The sequence below is a fragment of the Taudactylus pleione genome, unplaced genomic scaffold (assembly GCF_031769625.1).
Source record: "Taudactylus pleione unplaced genomic scaffold, aTauple2 ptg000212l, whole genome shotgun sequence".
In the NCBI taxonomy this organism is placed as follows: Eukaryota; Metazoa; Chordata; class Amphibia; order Anura; family Myobatrachidae; genus Taudactylus; species Taudactylus pleione.
This window is the reverse complement of record NW_028284614.1, coordinates 3,736,626-3,755,717: the sequence shown is the minus strand read 5'-3', so window position 1 is coordinate 3,755,717 and position 19,092 is coordinate 3,736,626. Positions and strand designations below refer to the sequence as shown.

At 45.3% G+C, this 19,092-nt stretch overlaps 1 protein-coding gene across 1 annotated transcript in view; it reads left to right on the top strand.

Moving 5' to 3' along the window:
• Positions 1–7,685: 7,685 nt before the first annotated feature.
• Positions 7,686–19,092, top strand: part of SLC6A7 (solute carrier family 6 member 7) — an 82,950-nt gene continuing 71,543 nt past the window's right edge. The window contains exon 1 of the mRNA XM_088478265.1: positions 7,686–7,829. Within this exon, the coding sequence (XP_088334391.1) occupies positions 7,797–7,829 (33 nt within the window). The 5' untranslated portion in view covers positions 7,686–7,796. The remainder of the gene's footprint in view (positions 7,830–19,092) is intronic.

Sequence of the window (19,092 nt, the reverse complement as noted above, 5' to 3'; positions counted from 1 at the left end):
GAACGCCACTGATGGAGGTAATTAGGTTTAGAACTCGCATGAAGTCTACCTAATTACCAGGGGAATTCATCATTCCTCCTCTCCATAACTATCTATTCCGAAAAGCTGTCATTTTTGCGATGACAGCTATTCAGGAAATAGATACTTTTCCCCTCTCTACTCTACCTTATCGCAGCTGTAATCAGTTACGTTCACAAAAGCGGCACATGAGCAGCACTGATGGCAGCTGTGGTAACTCTGTGTCCGTCCACCCCCCCACCCAACTCCCCTACCCACCTACCTGGCCGCCAGGACCCTGACAGGCTGCGGCCGCGGACCCCGACCTCCTGCCCGTCTTGCTGAACATTTTTTAAAATTATTGTTATTATTTTTTTAAACTTTTTTTTTTTTTTTTACCTTACTGTGTTCTGCCAGGAGAACACCGACGGAGCGAGCCGGAGGAGGACCTGCCTGGCTGAAAGCAGGTAAATGTAACCTGCTATACGCCACCTGAGAGTGACATATAATAATACCATCAAATACATCAATTTCGGAATTTGATGAATAGCCTAATTTCTACACCCCCATACTACAGCTGCATACACCCCTGGCTGGAGAGCTGCATGGCATGCCACTCACTGTGTAACATCAATAATCCACTCCACTGGTTAAGTAACTAGGCTGTTTTGTAGTAGTAAGACATCCACTGGTATGTACAGAAACTTTGCTATATCCTCAAGTCTGTACACACATAACTTCAACACAATGGCCCTCATTCAGAGCCGGACGCTCTGAGCAGAGCGCTCGCTCTGAATGAGGGCCGTCCTCCATAAAAATGGAGCGTCCTCCTGAACGCTCGTATAGCTGTGGGTCACCACCCACAGCACATACGAGCGTGCAGGATGATGGTCGCGATGGTCTTGACCATCGCGACCATCGCCAGTGCGACCAGAAGCCTGTGGTCGGGTTTTTCGACCACAAGCCCTGGAGTGATTTTGGCTCTATCAGAGCCAAAATCACTCCCACTGACATCACTAGCGATGTCAGTGGGGCCGGCTTCTGACGGTAGGCGTTCCCTTGGGAACGCCTCCGTCTGGCAGGCACGCCCCCGGCACGCCCACCAAAGGGGGCGTGCTGTCAATCAACATCGACAGCACGCCCCCTTTGATCAGACACAACGAGCGAAGGAAAGTCCTTCGTTCGTCGCGTCTGGCGCATGCGCACGACGGAGCTCCCTCCGTCGTGCGCATGCACAGTGCACACCATCGACCCACTTGCGAGCGGACAGCCGCTTGCGAGTGGGTCTGAATGAGGCCCAATGTCTCCTGGTGCGACCGATGTGTGAACAATGGTGCATAATACGCACAGCAGTGAATTAAAACCGCAGCCAGTAGGCGTCTCAGTAGCAAGCCCATCAGCTGCTGCATTCGCATGAAGACACAGTCATGCTGCGTAAAAAGACGCCGTCTCAGCTGCAATAGTGTCCACCTCTGAATCCAGACCAAAATGTCTGTGAAGAGTTATGGCTGCTACAAAGGCTCTGTTTGAATGATGCAGATAGAGCTCTATCTCTCTCTTCCTGTAATATATATATGGCTGGCGCTTCCACTAGGCAAGCTCAGGCAGCTTCCTAGGGGTGCCGGCAACTAGAGGGCGCCCGGCCCTCCGATCAACCCCCCATTTGCCGGGTGCCCGCTGAGTTTGTGTTACCAGCGGGCACCTGACTCCTTCTCTACCCCCCCGGCGGCACCTGGCTCCTTACCAAACCCCCCCCCCAGCGGCAGCCGGAGGACGGAGCTCACTCCTGAGTGTTGCTTTTTTTTCTTATGTGTGCGTGTGTGTATGTGTGTGCACGGGGGGGGGTCATTACACGGGCCGCACTACTGGGGGCACTACAAGGGCCTTATTACTGGGGGCACTACTGGGGGCACTACAGGGGCCTTACTACTGGGAGCATCATGTGGGGGCACTACAAGGGCCTTACTACTGGAGGCACTACAGGGGTCTTACTACAGTGGGCACTATAGGGGCCTTACTACTGGGGGCACTATAGGGGCCTTACTACTGGGGGCACTACAGGGGCCTTACTACCGGGGGCACTACAGGGGCCTTACTACCGGGGACACTACAGGGGCCTTACTACTGGGGGCACTACAGTGGCTTTACTTCTGGGGGCACTACAGGGTCCTTACTACTGGGGGCACTATTGGGAGCACTACAACTGGGGGCACTACAGGGGCCCTTACTACAGGGGCCCTTAATACTGGGGCACTTCAAGGGGCTTTACTACTGGGGCACTGCAGGGAGCATTACTACTGGAGGCACTACAAGGGCATTACAACTGGGGGCACTACAGGGGCCTTTACTACTGGGGGCACTGCAGGGGGCACTACTACAGGGGGCATTACTTTTAGGGGCATTACTACAGGGGGCATTATTACTGCTGGGGACACTGCGTAAGGGGCACCATTACAGTGGGCATTGCATAAGGGGCACCATTACAAGTGGGCATTTAGTGTTTTAGGAGAACTACCACTGTGGGCAGTTAGGGGGGGCCTTAAAAATGTTGCTATGGGGCCCAAAAAGTTCTAGTTATGCCCCTGATACTGTGTGTGTGTATATATATAATATATATATATATATATATATATATATATATACTGTATATATATATATATATATATATATATATGTGTATATATATACATACTTCTGCCTGCGCCCCCCTCTTCGTACTCATTTAGCCCCTCAGGTGAAAATGACTTTGCACAGGTGGAGTGGCGGATAATTCTTGTGTTTTATTTATATATAAATATTTTTTTTTAACACATAACTTATCCGCCACTCCACCTGTGCAAAGTCATTGTCACCTGAGGAGCTAAATGAGTAAAGGGGGGGGCATGCAGAAGTTTTGCCTAGGGTGCCTAGGAGCCTAGCACCGGCCCTGAATATATATAGATACTACTGTCCACGGTGAGCAAACTACTGTACAGGGTCTTTATCCCAATTTACTGTTCTCTTAATTTAGATCAATGCAGAAATATCAATACAGGTGGATCACTTATCTGTACTTTATACAGGAACCTCCTCTGGTGCCAACACAGCTCCTTTTAAAGGCTCTGGGGCCAATTAATCAAACGATAATGGTCCGGTAAAATTAATCAAACGATAATGGTCCGGTAACCATGCGGAAGCGCATATTTAAGTTTATCAGGCCATTCATCATCAGGGGTCCGATAGGACCCCCTTGGTATTCAGCAAACTCTGAAAACTGAAAGTTTTCAGTTTGCTGCCAAGAACAAGCGCCATCTTCAGACGTCCCCGCTCCTTCATATGGGAAGGAGTTCCAGGGATATGAAGATGGATCCGAGCGGATCCCTCCGCCGCCTCCTCACTACCTCCCCGGCGGCTTTGCGCATGCGCACCCGGGATTATGGGGAGCAGGTAAGTAACACATCTACAGAAGTAGCTACGATACTAACCACGGGGACAACTGATTTTCTGACCAGTTGTACCCTCACCATAGCTATGATGAATTGCTCCGGTGTCACGTTTTCCTCGCAGCGAGTTCAATACTTCATCATCGGAGGCCATACGCCTTCGATGATGAATAGGCCCCTCTGTCTCGCATCTTCCCACCAGACCTGCCTCCTAATTGGCTCCACCCCTCTCCCTGTCAATCAGTTTCTGGAAACTCCCAGAAGGGGCTAGAGGTTCTGTCATTGACCTTTGGCAGCCATCTTTGTGTAGCCATCTTTGTGTAGTCCAGGCAGTGAGCATTCAACTTGGGTAGGCCGCTGAGTAAATAGCTCCTGATATCTCAATGAGGCTATTTCAGTATTGGCACTCACACCCGCCCCATGGTGGGTGCAAGAGTTTTGTCTGAAACAGGAGTCCTTTCCTCATGTGCACACCATAGAATAGGGGGGAGATTTATCAAGCCTTGGAAAGAGATAAAATAGAGAAGTTGCCTAGCAGAGCCTATGAAATGTCAGTTAGAAGCTGTTTGGTTGCTATGGTCAACTTCTCCTTTGTATACATCTCAAAAGTTTGATACATCTCCCCCTTAGAGAGAGATAAATTGGAGAAGTTGCGCAAAGCAACCAATCAGCTTCGGTCACTTATTTAGCGCAGGCTATGAAATAACAGAAGCTGTTCTTTGCTATGTTCAACTTTTCCACTTTATCTCCCTCAAAGATTTGATCCACCTCCCTGTAGACACTCAGAAACACATTTCACAGACTGAGAAAACCAGCTGAGATCCCTTCGACTCGGAATTGCTCGAAGCCTACGTCAAGGTTGTGCGCCACCCCCCGTCTTTTGGTTTTGGATCTGTATCTCCTTCAAGGTTTCGGATCTGGATTTGGTTTTACAAAACCACCCTTGTGAGTTTTGGTTTTGGATCTGTATTTAAAAACAAACAAACATAAAAACAGCTGAAATCATATCATTTGGGCCTGTTTTTGTTCCTACAGTATTATTAACCCCAATAACATTTATTTCCAGTCATTTCCAGTCAATTTTGACCACCTCACAATATTGATTTCATCCAGTTTTAGACCAAAAGGTTGCATCGAGCTAGCTGGCTGACTAAGCTATGTGACAGCAGTTGGTGGGGCTAACATGTGGCAGTTCTGCTTCCACCATGGCACAGAGTGGCACTGCACTGGCAGACAGGATGACAGTTTAATAAACTATGAAATTAATAATGCCAGGCAGCATTGCCCCAAACAGCACATAATGCAAAGAAAAGAGGTGCAAGATGGAATTGTCCTTGGGACCTTCCACCCACCCTTATGTTGTGTATAGTAAGCAGGACATGTACAGTTTAACAAACCAATCACTTCAGCGACAGGGACTGCCAATGGTTGCTGAAGCGATTGGTTTGTTTGGGCCCCCCACAAAACAAGCTACCAATGGGCAGCTGACATTGCTGGCAATGAACTCTCCATGCACAAACTGACTTTACAGAGGCAAGATGTTGTCGCCATATTATCCGATTCCTCACCTCAGCAGTGTGTACATCATCTTTACACAATATTAATTTGTCACCGCTGGAATCCACCATGACAGCCCCAGGTGCCTCTGTAATTTTGGGACGTATATGCTGGTAAGGGTCTTCCTTGAGAAATTTGTAGTTAATATTGATGAACATCATCTTTCCACATTTTGAGGAAGTAACCTCCTACGCCAATCGCTGACAAGGTTCCCGACTGTGCTGAAAACTCTTTCTCAGGGGATATAGTCAGGTTACTGGTGGCTGAGACACCGGCCGTCGGAATCCTGTCCTGGGACTAAAGAAAGGCGTCGAAATCCAGAGGCCTATCTTTAGCTCCACGCCGAAATACTGACGGCCTTCATCCCGAACAAAGGTAAGCCGGGTTTCTGAGCTCACAACCGCGGAGAGGAGGGTAGGGTTAGGTTTAGGGACCCCAGGGGGAGATTTGGGTTAGGCACCCCCCGGGGAGGGTTAGGTTAGGGGAAGGGGAGTTAGGGTTAGGCACCACTGGGGGGAGGGTAGGGTTAGGCACCCTCCACTCGGGAGGGTTAGGGTGCGGGAAGGGGGGGTTAGGCACCACCGGGGAGACTAAGGGTTAGGCACCACCCCAGAAGTTTAGGGTTAGGCACCACTTAGGGAAGGGGAGGGAGAGGGGAGGGTTAGGGTACTTACCTGCCCCAGTCGGGATCTCCATCCTTCGGTCTTTCAGCGTCGGTATTTCATCCGGCAGGTGTTCAGCTGCCGGCATTACATACCGATTCCTTTCTGACTACACACTGGAGGGTGGGCAGCTCAAGTAAAGCAAAGCCAGTTTGTGCGAGGGCCTCCAAAATGCCTTTTTTTCCTGCCAGTAGTGAAACGGACTGTCTGACATGCCTATTTGGACGCTATCATTAAAAAGTCCTCAACCATTCTTTGAATGGTGATCATATCAGATGGAGTCACAGTAGAGGTCTCATTAATTGTAGGCAATTCTTTTAGCCCTGAGCAGATGTCAAAACCTGGTTGTGTTGACTCATCTGCATAAGCAGTGGGTCTTTTTTTGTGAAAGTTTAGTTTTTGCCTGGCAGCCACACTTGCTTGAGAAACTGAAGGAGGAGCCATCGCCGCATCATGTGCCACTTGAGCTGACAATTTCCTTACCAACAGCACTTTGCAACTCTTCAGATCTGTGTCCGCTGGGTAGAAAGACACGACGTATGACTTAAACCTAGGATCCAGCACGGTCGCCAAAAAGATTGAAAGAGTGAAATTGACAAAGAGCGGTAATCTTAGATTAACGCTGTATGATAATCCAGAAACCTGGCATAACCCCTTTAGCAAGCACTGAAGGGGTTATGCATCATTGATAAATGGGAGCCATTGTCTTTTTTAATTACCACAATCTCAAAACTCTGATATAACATCACACTGGGAATCACCTATTTTCCAGTCTACACCATCGATGCACACAGCAAACTACGGAAGAACAGAGGGGGTCTGACAAATGGAGAGAACAGTGAATTTAGAGGATAGAGCTGAGAACATCAAAGCCAATTTCATTTTTTCAACTGAATCTAATTCACTAGTCAGAAACTAAATGTATTATATGCTTATATTTCCAGAGGCAATCAGCAGATAAGTCAGTAACAATAACTTTATTTTATTATCGTTTGGGGAATATGATTTTTGTCTCACTTTAATTCTCTTTTCCGTTGAATAAACTGAACGCTCATTTATACCATGTTACTGATCTCGGATAATTAGTAAAAAGTACAGTAGCATCATGGCGCAATTATTAGCTGACTGCCCCATAGTACTGAGGTCCTGGGTTTAATTCCCCCAAAGGCCCTAGCTGTGTGGAATTTGTATGTTCTCCCCGTGTTTGCGTGGGTTCTCTCCAGATACTTTGGTTTTCATCCTCAATCCAAAACCATACTGGCAGGGGTAAATTGGCTTCTGACAACAAATAATCCTAGTGTGTGTGTACATCATACTTGCCGAGTTTCTGGCTGCCCTCTCTGTGAGGAGGCAGCTAGGTTGGCTCAACAGGTGGCGTGGCAGTGGCATAAGTGGGCGGTGGCGTGGCAGTGCTATCACATCATCGTGGCCCTACCCATGGCAATCCTGTGCTCGTTAAGTGGGCAGGAGCGGGTGTAGTGTGAGCGGCTGTAGGGGGGGGGTGCAGACGGGTGGTGGCTGGCTCCAGATTTGCCCAGTATTCTGGGCGGGCGAGAGTGCCACACAATTTTCGGGAGCCTCCCGGCCTTCCCTAAGAGGGTAGGCAAGTATGGTGTACATGTGATAGAGAATATAGATTGTAAGTTCCACTGGGGCAGGGACTGATGTGAATTACTATTCTCTATGAAGCGCTGCGTAATATGTGTGCGCTATATAAACAACCGTTAATAAATAAAGTAAATATTTTGCATTGCATATAGCATTAGTGAGGCATTGCTTTTTGGGCAATAGGATTCCCCAGCTGCTGGGGTGATTCTGTAGCAATCTACACTCGCTTGCAATGTATCCTGGTGTCTAGGACATCTTGCTATATCAGTGTTCATGTGTCTATCCAGATCCCCCACGTCCAAACTCTCCACAAAGGCCTCTGCCTCTTCCCTTCCCATCTCTCTGCCTTGCTCCTCTCTAACTAGAAGGGTTAACAGCAGAACAGGCTCATCCCTATTCTGTGCCAATCACCTGAGTGTGAGAGATAGAGGAATAGAGGGAGAGCAGACGAGCAGGCACATCTCCCCAGCAGGCTGGCCTCGCATCTCCCAGCTGTGGGCACAGAACCTGACGGAGCGAAGCGGAGACGGGGAAAGCCCCGAGCAACAGGATGAAGAGGTACCAAGAGCATCATCTGCAGCAGGTAGGCAGGCAACAGGCTTCTTGTGCTTAGAGCCATCAGCATTCTCTGTGTCCTCATGCTAACTCATTTTATCCTGCATTGGGAAAAGCACAGGGACACATTGTCTCCTAACATGCCAATACTATGAATGTGCTACAGCTTGCATTAACGAGAGACACCTGTAAGATTTCATACTGTAGACTGTACATAGGGAAGGACAGTAGTGCAGAAGGGAAGAGCAGTGTGTACATGGTGAATGGAGTCACTGAGCGGGGACAGCAGACCATGTAATGTGATTTGTAGAATTAGGGAACTTGATCTTTGTAGAGCACATTGCTGGAGAGACACATTGTTCTGTGATGTGGTGCGAGTAAGGGCTGTAAGTATATAGCTGGTGCCTAATTGCTACAGTGGGGGTACAAGTGGCTTCTTGCATGTGCATTGGAAATGGGGTCTCTTAGTCTGGCTTCTGGTTAACCCCTTCAAGGTCTAGCACCTGGCATTGTCATATTTCTATACAGTGGTGATCTTCAAATACATTGCTAGAATGGATATTGCTCTATGACAATTATATAATACAGATGATCTATCTAATTCATTATCTATCTATCTATCTAGCTATCTATCTGTCTGTCTGTCTATCTATCTATCTCATATCTATCTATTTCATTATCTATCTATCTATCTATCTATCTATCTATCTATCTATCTATCTATCTATCTCATATCTATCTATTTCATTATCTACCTATCTATCTATCTCATATCTATCTATTTCATTATCTATCTATCTATCTATCTATCTATCTATCTATCCAACTCATGTCTATCTATCTATCTATCTCATATCTATCTATTTAATTATCTATCTATCTATCTATCTATCCAACTCATAACTATCTATCTATCTATATATCTATCCAACTCATATCTATTTATCTATCTATCTATCCAACTCATAACTATCTATCTATCTACCTATCTATTGATCAGATATCGTTGTCTGATCGTCCTGCATGTGCTGGATGTTCGATATCAAACATCCAGCACATGCACCAACCCCCAAACGACTATAACGACCCGCGACGCCGATCGCGGGTCCCTATAGTAACCAGGCTAACCTGGTCGATATCGACCATCCGTACCCGTACATCGACCATCGTTTGGGGGTTGAAAGGGCCCAAAAACAGGACGATATGAACGATAACGATATGATCGATATCATTATCGTTCATATCGTCCTGTTATATCTGACCGTGTATACGCACCATAACTCAGTTCTATCTATCTACCTATCTATTATTATTATTATTATTACTACCAGTTATTTATATAGCGCACACATATTCTGCAGCACTTTACAGAGAATATTTGTCCATTCACATTAGTCCCTGCCCCAGTGGAGCTTACAATCTATATTCCCTACCACATGCTCACATACATGCACACTAGGGTTAATTTTTGTTGGGAAGCAATTAACCTACCAGTATATTTTTGGAATGTGGGAGGAAACCGGAGTACCTGGAGGAAACCCACGCAAGCACAGGGAGAATATCCAAACTCCACACAGTTAGGGCCGTAGTGGAAACCGATCCCACAACCTCACTGCTGTGTGGCAGAAATGCTAACCATTACACCATCTGTGCTGCTTGATATCTATCTATCTATCTATCTATCTGACTATCTATCTCATATCTATCTATCTAACTGATATCTACAGTATCTATCTATCTATCTATCTATCTATCTATCTATCTATCTATCTATCTATCTATCTATCTATCTATCTATCTATCTATCTATCTAACTCATATCTACAGTATCTATCTATCTATCTATCTATCTATCTATCTATCTCATTTCTACAGTATCTATCTATCTATCTATTTTATATCTATCTGAGATACCTCCAAATACACAGCTGATTTCGAGCAGGCAAACAGTATATGGGTTATTTCTGATTGTCAGCTGTGCTGTGATGTACCTGAAGGTAAGAGAGGAAGAAGGGGCTGCAACATCTTTGCCAGCAAAAAAATATTTAATTGAATCCTACAGATGTTTTGGTTGGATGATCACAGAGCTCCTGCTTCAGCTGGGAAATGCCTCCGTCATGTCTTGGTAAATATGGTTCCTCGGATGAATGTACCATTTCCACAAATTAACCTCTGCGGGACTTCATTACACTCCCAGTTTATTCTTTAATATATTTTTTATTTTCTCCCTACTGAACTCACTGGATACTCCCCTGAATGTTTATACAAATAGATTATTTTGTTTATTTGCATTTTCCTCTGTAAATATATACGGTGGATCTGAATAATGTCTAATTTAATGTTTGGGGGTGCCCAGCAATACAGGTTATTCTCCATGACAGCATTACTGTGTAATGTCCTGGTTATAGTCACAGTCAGGATCATCACTGAAGACAGTCATCAAAAGCCAGGATTTTATTTAGGACACAAGGAATTCCTGATATTAAAGTAATTACCGAGTCATCTCCCTATCGTTACTCCTCATCACCCTGAGCAATTCATTTGTGTATTATTTCTCTTGACCTGAAAGGAACAGAAATAAATGGTATTATTGCTCTGGGTTGCCATAGCAACCAGTGTGTACTGTGTAGCAATAGTAAAGGGAAGGAACGTGTACAACATACCTCCCAACATGACCCTCTCCAGGAGGGACACAATGCTCTGGTCCTGGACTTCCCTGGTAATTTATGATTGGTGGAGGCTCCAGGGGCGGGGCTGCAGTACAGTCCAAAATTCAAATAGGGGAGTCACACCACTGCCAGTGAGTCCCAGCCAGTGATGTTAGGCAGCGTGTGAAATGACAGTTGGTGTGACTCCCCTATTTGAATTTTGAACTGTGCTGCAGCCCCACCTCTTACCAGGGAAGTCCAGGACCAGAGCATTGTGTCCCTCCTGGAGAGGGTCATGTTGGGAGGTATGGTACAACAAAAATTTGTACACAACTTTGGCCCCGATTAGGCAGTGCCCGTAAGATTCCCGATGGTTGGGAATCTGCGTAGGCGCCGGACCTGTACTGCACATGTGCAGTACAGGTCCTGCGTGATCGCATGCAGAGCGACTGCAGACTGTCAGTGTGCTGCCGTTTGTGGGCGGGGAGGGCGCAGCATGGCCTCCGTTTTAAAAAATGGAGGCGCGTCGTCCCGTTGGAGGGGGAGGGAAGAGGCCAGGATCTCCGTTGGCTGACGGAGAGTTCCTGGCCTCTTTGTTGTATCTGCGGCGGCCGGCTTTTGCGTGACCGGATGGGTCAGTCAGCCAGACAATGTGATCTCAGATTATCGGATGCCGCTTCCTTGGACGCTGCTCGGATAAGTAATGCATGCGGGAGGCGTGATGCCTCCTGAGTCTTGCTGTGTTACCATATTACAGCTATCGCAGAGGCTAACATGTTAGCAACTGCGATACCTCCTGCGTCCTCTGCTGAATCACCCCCTTTGAGTTTATTTTTGCCCACCACCACATAACCAGATGCAGATTATCAGTCCTGCACTTAGCTCCTGTGTAGAGTAAAATGTAAAATTGCAGTTCTTTAGAACAAGCAATATTACATCCATATACGCTTCTGCTTTAGTGGCAGCTTTTTGCATTGCGCGTATCTTAAGAAATGGCCGAGGCAATAAGGCAACCATCATCATTATCAACTCAGAAACTTGCACCAGGTCTATGGGAAGTGCAAGGTACAGTTCTCCTCCTAGAGCGCTGATCGTACAATATGTGTAAGTCAAAGGCACCTCTATGAAGCCTGGTTTACTGGCGTCTCCACACCCCTGCTGCATTGAGTTACACATGATCGCCCCAGGCCCGCCTATCCAAGAGCAAGTGCGCAAGTACACTCAACTCAAAAATGGGTGTATGTTGTGCGCAAGCAGAGTTAAGAAACTTTCACACAAATTGAATTTTATTTGTCGCAAATGGACATAAGTCATACTCTATGATAAGCACCTGTTAGCTGTATACAGTGTAAGTGCTCGCCCGCTAAGGGGTAAATTTACTAAGAATCGCGTCTTGTGCGCGATTGTCCGAGTTTAAACATGCACAGCATCTCAGGAACACGGGTGACTTTTGACAGCTGAAACACTCAAAATTTCCCAAGAATCGCGTTTTCGATGGTGCATGTGAACTTGTTTCCTTCCCATGTTCCCCATAGCCCAACACTCCCAAACATGTAGCCTGCACATACTGTATCAGTGAGATACATGCAGGCTGCTTGTGTGTATATTTTATTTTGAAAAGTGTAAAAATCAGAAAAAAATGGCGTGGGGCTCCCCCCCAAAAGCATAACCAACCACGGGCCAACAGACTGTCCAATTGTCTAACAGACTGCTCAATCAGCGGCCTGATTGACAGCCAAGCCGCTCACAGCCAATCAGCGGCCACTTACTCCAGTAGCAGCCTCTGATTGGCTCGTGGCCCAGCAAGTGCAGGGAAACCTCATGGGTTCTGTCACTTGCTGGGAAAGAGATGTATGTGGAAACACACATAGCTCTTCTGTCCAGAATGGATTGGGAAATCTCGTTTTTTTGTTTTTTATGGCTGGGATCTCTACTGGAAAAGAGGACTGACCTGCACCAGGAGGTAGATGATGGTGAGAAAAGGTAGGGAAATTCTTTATTTTAAGGTAAAAATGTTAGGAAACAGAGGGCCTGATTCAGACCCGGTCACAAGCGCTAAGCGCTCGCGACCGGATCGATGGTGGCCCAGAGCGCATGCGCACAACGGAGCCGGCTCCATCGTGCGCATGCGCGAGACCCGGATAGCGACGGGCACTCCGTCGCTCCGGGTCTCGCAACAAATGTGGCGAGCTGTCGATGTTGAGTTATGTCAGTGGAGAGATTCCGGCTCTGTTAGAGCCGAAATCTCTCTGGGGCTTGCGACTGCGAGACCCTACCACAAGGGTCTCGTCGCAAGCCCAATGGTCGCGATGGTCAAGACCATCGCGACCATCAACCTGGTCACCCACAGCTATGCGAGAGGCCAGGAGGCCGCACTAAAAAAAAAAAAAAACGCCCTGATTCAGAGCGAGCGCTCTTTCAGAGCATCCGGCTCTGAATCAAGGCCTGAGCCCCTTGGACCCCTACCCCCACACACACACAATGGCTAATTAGGCATTTGGAAGTTTTCAATTAGTGTAATTGGCCCATGATTACATGTTTGGCTGTTAAAAAAAAATTGGGCTCAAATTACCCGAAACTCAACTATTTTATTTGATTAAGCACCCCAAATTTAATTAAAATGTTTTTTTTTTTAATTGGAAAATAATTGCTTAGCATATTTTTTTTTTTTTAAATTGAAAAAAAAGTAAAGTGGCCTCCAATTACCACAAAATCATCTTTTTTTTGCACTTTTTGTTTAAGTCGCTTGTGATTATACGATAAATGTTTGGGTTTTTTTATAATTTTTTTTTTTAAATGCACAAATTACCCATTGTACACCATTTAAAAACCTCCAATACTTTCCTTGTACCCACTAACAGCCTTCCCTTCTGTATGATTTTACCAGGATGGTTTCCCCACTTTTCATGCCTTTCTCCTAAGTCGCATGTTATGGCAAAAATTACACACCCTCAATGTGAGTAGTACAAATTGGAATTTCTAATTGGACCTTGCATTTCTCAGGAGTGCACATTCGTGCAATGTTTGCGAGTTTCATAAAACAAACTTGCTTTAGCAACCTAATTGGATTGACCCCATTAAGTTACAAAGCAAAATGGCTGCATTTATCGATGAGCAACCAGTGAATGGATGGTCTGCATTCTCAGGGATGTCACTAGTTCCTAGTGAATGGATAGACTGCATTCTCAGTGATGTCACTGGTTCCTAGTGAATGGGTAGGCTGCATTCTCAGCGATGTCACTAGTTCCTAGTGAATGGATAGGCTGTTTTGTCAGTGATTTCACTGGTTCCTAGTGAATGGTTAGACTGCATTCTCAGTGATGTCACTGGTTCCTACTAAATGGATAGGCTGCATTCTTAGTGATGTCACTGGCTCCTAGTGAATGGATAGGCTGCATTCTCAGTGATGTCACTGGTTCTTAGTAAATGGATAGGCTGCATTCTCAGTGATGTCACTGGTTCCTTGTGAATGGATAGGCTGCATTCTCAGTGATGTCACTGGTTCCTAGTGAATGGATAGGCTGTTTTGTCAGTGATGTCACTAGTTCCTAGTGAATGGATAGACTGCATTCTCAGTGATGTCACTGGTTCTTAGTAAATGGATAGGCTGCATTCTCAGTGATGTCACTGGTTCCTACTAAATGGATAGGCTGCATTCTTAGTGATGTCACTGGCTCCTAGTGAATGGATAGGCTGTTTTCTCAGTGATGTCACTAGTTCCTAGTGAATGGATAGACTGCATTCTCAGTGATGTCACTGGTTCTTAGTAAATGGATAGGCTGTATTCTCAGTGATGTCACTCGTTCCTAGTGAATGGATAGGCTGCATTCTCAGTGATGTCACTGGTTCCTAGTGAATGGGTAGGCTGCATTCTTAGTGATGTCACTGGTTCCTAGTGAATGGGTAGGCTGTTTTGTCAGTGATGTCACTGGTTCCTAGTGAATAGAAAGCTGTTTTGTCAGTGATGTCACTGGATCCTCCTAGTGAATGGATAGGCTGCAAAATGGATAGTGTACAAAATGCCGGCCTCCACAGTGATTAGTGAGGCTTGCACTTCACATGAATAAATCTAATAGAAAAAACACATTTAACTTTATTCTTATATGTACAAATTCTTTATATTTTCATGGCTAAATGTTGGTTTTGCTCAGTCTCACTTAAAAATTCCACCCACTTTTTCCGTCTGGGCCTAGACGGTGCCTAATAATTCTGCATTCCTACATGCGGCTTGGAAAATGTGATGATAGGCTCTATTTGTAGGAAGAAAAAATCTGTTTCTTTTTAGCTTCATGCAATAACTGAAATTAAACTGGACATTTACTTCTGCAATAGCTGATGCTGGTACAGATTACTTTACAATATGGCTGCTGGTTCATTTGCCAGGGAAAGTTTTAGGGGTCCTGTCACTGATATTTTTGTCACCTATACTGTCCCTGACTGCTGAACACTAAATCTACCTCTTTCACTGATACACTGATATCTGTACTGATTGGCACAGTTAGCCCTTCCTTTGGCTTCCAGATTTAGGGCCAAATGTAATCGGGTGAGAGTTTAGAAAATGTAAGCTTTTAGCAGTAAACTCGCATGTTTTTAGACACAAAAAACTTTCATGATTTAAACTCTCATCCAGATCTTTTCCCAATTTGAAGATAAAACTTGACCAATGTAAGAATGTGCTGCTAAACTCTCACATTTTATAAACTCTCACCCTATTACATATGGCTCCCAGGCTTCTGTTATCTGCCAGCCAAGGGCTGACCTTCACTGATCCAAGTGAATCAACATTTGCAAATGATCCTCAGCTGTCCAGATAGGTAAAGAGCTTAGGTTGTACTGGGAAACCCCTGAGAGCCCCCACAAGGGGACGTCTCGCATACTTAAACTGTGTAACATGCTGGAAACAGTGTGAGGGTGTCTTAAACATTGGATATTTTCATGATTATCCCATTTAAAGCCGTGGAAAATGAAATAAATGCTTTTCTGTCTGTCTGAGGATTTCTCCTGAGGATATCCTGTGAGAGTAACACATATGAGAATATGTCCGCCAGCGGTGGAACATATACCTTTTGGTGTGTATCTTACGTGCTTTTGCACGGCGCATGCTGCAGAACCAGGTGTGCCCAAGTACAGGTGATGCAGCGTTGTACGCATTTCAGTCACATCTACACTTATGACCGGAGAGGCATAACTGGGCCGTAACGTCGGCAAAGCTCAGGTAGCACGTGTCGATGGAACTGCCGCCTATGCAGTATTGAGCAGAAGTATATATAGACCTGTTTTCAGGTATATCTTTTGCGCCTATTATAATCTGGTGCAAGTATGCACTAACGAAGATGACTCTCCATGTGACACACGGCAGTCGGCATCCCGATCGACGGGATATTAACCGCATCCCGATCTGGGGCATGGTGATCTGGCGCTTTGGGATCTGTAGCATGGGGATCTGGTGCATGGGGATCTGGGGCATGGGGATCTGGCTAGCTGCTTTGCCCACTCACAACGGAAATGTGTGCCCAAACCTGGAATTCCAATTCTATTTCTATAAATAATAAAAAATAAATAAGTAAATAAAAAGTGTTTTATCAAATATAGGACCGGATTCAATTAGAGGTGAAAAGTGCTGTTTGGAGATGCAGTAAGTCTCCGCGGATTCGGACTTTCCGCCTGTTTTCAAAGTATCTCCATATTCAATTACAGGACGATTTTGCCTAAGCGGAAACTCAATGCAATGTAATAGGCAGAAAAGCATCTGCTATGAATAGCAGGTGAAAAAAAGTGCAAAATCGTTATTTTGGGGTACAAACGTGGGGAACGACTCAGAAGCCTTGGGACAGGCCCCCAAAAAACAAATCAGCAAAAAAAAAACTCAGAACGCCCCAAAAAAGTACTTTTGTTTTGGGGGCGAAAAGTAAAAACTGGGGGGACAAGCATAAAACCTACAAAAATAGACTTCTTGGGGGTCTGCAACAATGGGTCAGGTGTTTTTGGGATTGCAGGTGCGTTTTTGACGTTTCTTAAAAGTTCACTTTAGAAACATTAAAATATGCTAGCACCCATTTTCATGTACCCCAAATTTGACTGGACTACTTATTTTCACCAAAAAATACTACTTAATGCCATTCTTCACCACTTTTGCAAAGACGCTAATAAGAAGCAATTTAAACTACGTAAGTACCCAAACACTTTTATTAGGGCTATTAGTACACATGTACATTGATTCCCTATGTTAGTGCATCTTTGTTTGGGTACAGACTGCTTTCCCCACTTCTGACTGTACCATACATGCCTACCCTCCCGGTTTTCGCGGGAGGCTCCCGATTTTTCGGATAACCCCCCGCACCCCCGGAAGGGTAGGCATTTCTCCCGCATTTTGCCCACTTCCTAGTGAAGTGGGCAGAATTAGGAGAATACCCGCGGCAATCGAGGGTCTCCGTGAAGGGGGCGGGGCTTAAGCTGTGATTCTGCATGAATCACAGCATTTGGCCCCGCCCCCTATGTAAATTGTGCCCAATCGCGGCAATTTTACCACGAGGGGGCGAGGCTTAATGACGTGAATCGTCAAGCCCCGCCCCCGTCGGCCCCCTGCTGCATCTCTTACCCGGGCTTCTCCCGGGAAGAGAATGTTAAAGGTAGGCAACCCTGGACTGTACTTTCCGCCTGTTCCGCATTTGCCGGTTTCCGTTTTCGCCTGTTTAGGAATTGAATAGGGAGAAAAGCAGGGACGCGCACATAACGTTTCCGCCTCTGAAACAGACGAAGGAGGCGGAAAATCGGAGAGGCAAAACTTCTCCGACTTTTCGCCTGTAATTGAATTCGGGCCTTAAGATAAAAACTTGACAAGAATTCACATGTGAAAAAAATGCTTTATTTAAATAATAAAGCATTTTATTCGTAGTATATCTGAGAGCAGTAGCAGAAGGGTATCCAGTCAGAAAGTCGACGGTAACCTCAATGTCGACAGTAGAATGTCGACATTGTTCAAACTGTCAACATCATTAGAATGTCGCTATGTAGACAATATCGACATCGGAACTGTCCCCGTGCAAAATGTCGACATGCTGAGAATGCCGACGGCTAGAGTGAAGCGACACTGGGAGGGTTACGCTGGGTACACATTAAGCAATATATTGGACAATTTGCCAATTTCTGATGGATCGGAACAACAAACATCCAGTGTGTATTGCAAGCCTCCGTGCATCCTGCGTTGCATCTGTAGATTGGCCTGCAGCGGGGGAAAGACATATATGGCGGTCATATACCCAATCGTGCAGTGTGTTCAGACCGCCCGATATATCGTCCAGTCGCATCTGCTATCGCTGGGTACACACATCATCTATTGTGCACACGGAAGAAGACACTGGAGCTGACGCCAGGAGAAAGTAAGCGACCAGTGGGTCACTATAGAAGGTTTGTCGACAGTTCATCATGTCAACATATCCGTGTAGACATGGTGAATGTCGCCACAACCACAGTCGTCATGTTGACCATGCCGACATGTGGCATATCGACCGTTCAACCATGTCGGTGTTATCATGTCAACCTGATGACTGTCGACGAATCATACCACACCCAGCAGAAGGATTGCAGCCCTACTTGTACTAACTTGTTAAGCAATATTTAATGGGTGTAAATCTTGCCAATATAGTACATATTCACAATGTTATATTAGTCTGCTGCTTTTGCCAATTCTTTTCTATTGCAATAATTTGGAATCATTTATAATTTATACACCAATAAAATTGGATCCTGACACAAGGAGAGCGTCGTAAATTGTGCTTTGGGTCTCAAGCGTGTAAAGATACTACTAACCAGACAGGTCTCCATTGTATATAATGTTATAGTCTACATTGTGCCTTCAGCATGCAATATATGACTCTCTACATTCAGTTCAGCTATTGTTAGTGGGTTAACTGGCGGGCCGTGCACCCCCGCTCTGTAGTGCTTGCAGTGGTGAAGTCGATCATTAAACCTAATTTTATAGCTCCTTATCTGCGAACTGAAAAAGAGTAAATAAATAAATAACTCTATATAATTAGACACAAGACTATTTCTGCTCTAGTTAGAGCGCTGTTTGTAAGCTATCATTTCCAGTGGCCTTTAAACCTCATCTTGTAATTGTACGTTTGATCGTATCACGTTCAGATTATGTAAAACTGCGGCTGTGGAATAATGGATGTCAGCAAATGTTTTTGTTGTGATTTTTTTTTACTTTTGAAAACAAATAAAAAACATTCTAAATCGCTTAAACGCAGTTTGTACAATGGTTTTTTATTATTAATTATCCTTAAAGAAATGACAGGTGTGGTATAAAAGTTAGACAGTTAAAAGGTAGACAATGTCTAGATAGACACCAGATGTTAGACATGCAATAGGGCCACAGGGACAAAATGTCGACAGGAACAAAAGGTTGACACACTAAAGGTCGACATGGAAGAAGGTTGACAGGTACAAATGGTCGTCAGGGTCAAAAGGTTGTCACGTTAATGGTTGACACATGTTATGTTTTTCTAACCCTGATCTTCATTCGAACCCTCCCTTGGGGTATCCACTAGACGATAAAGTTGAACGATTGAACGATAATGATAAAATCGTTTGATAATCGTTTGATAATCGTTCAAACATCGTTTGAACATCGTTTGCAAA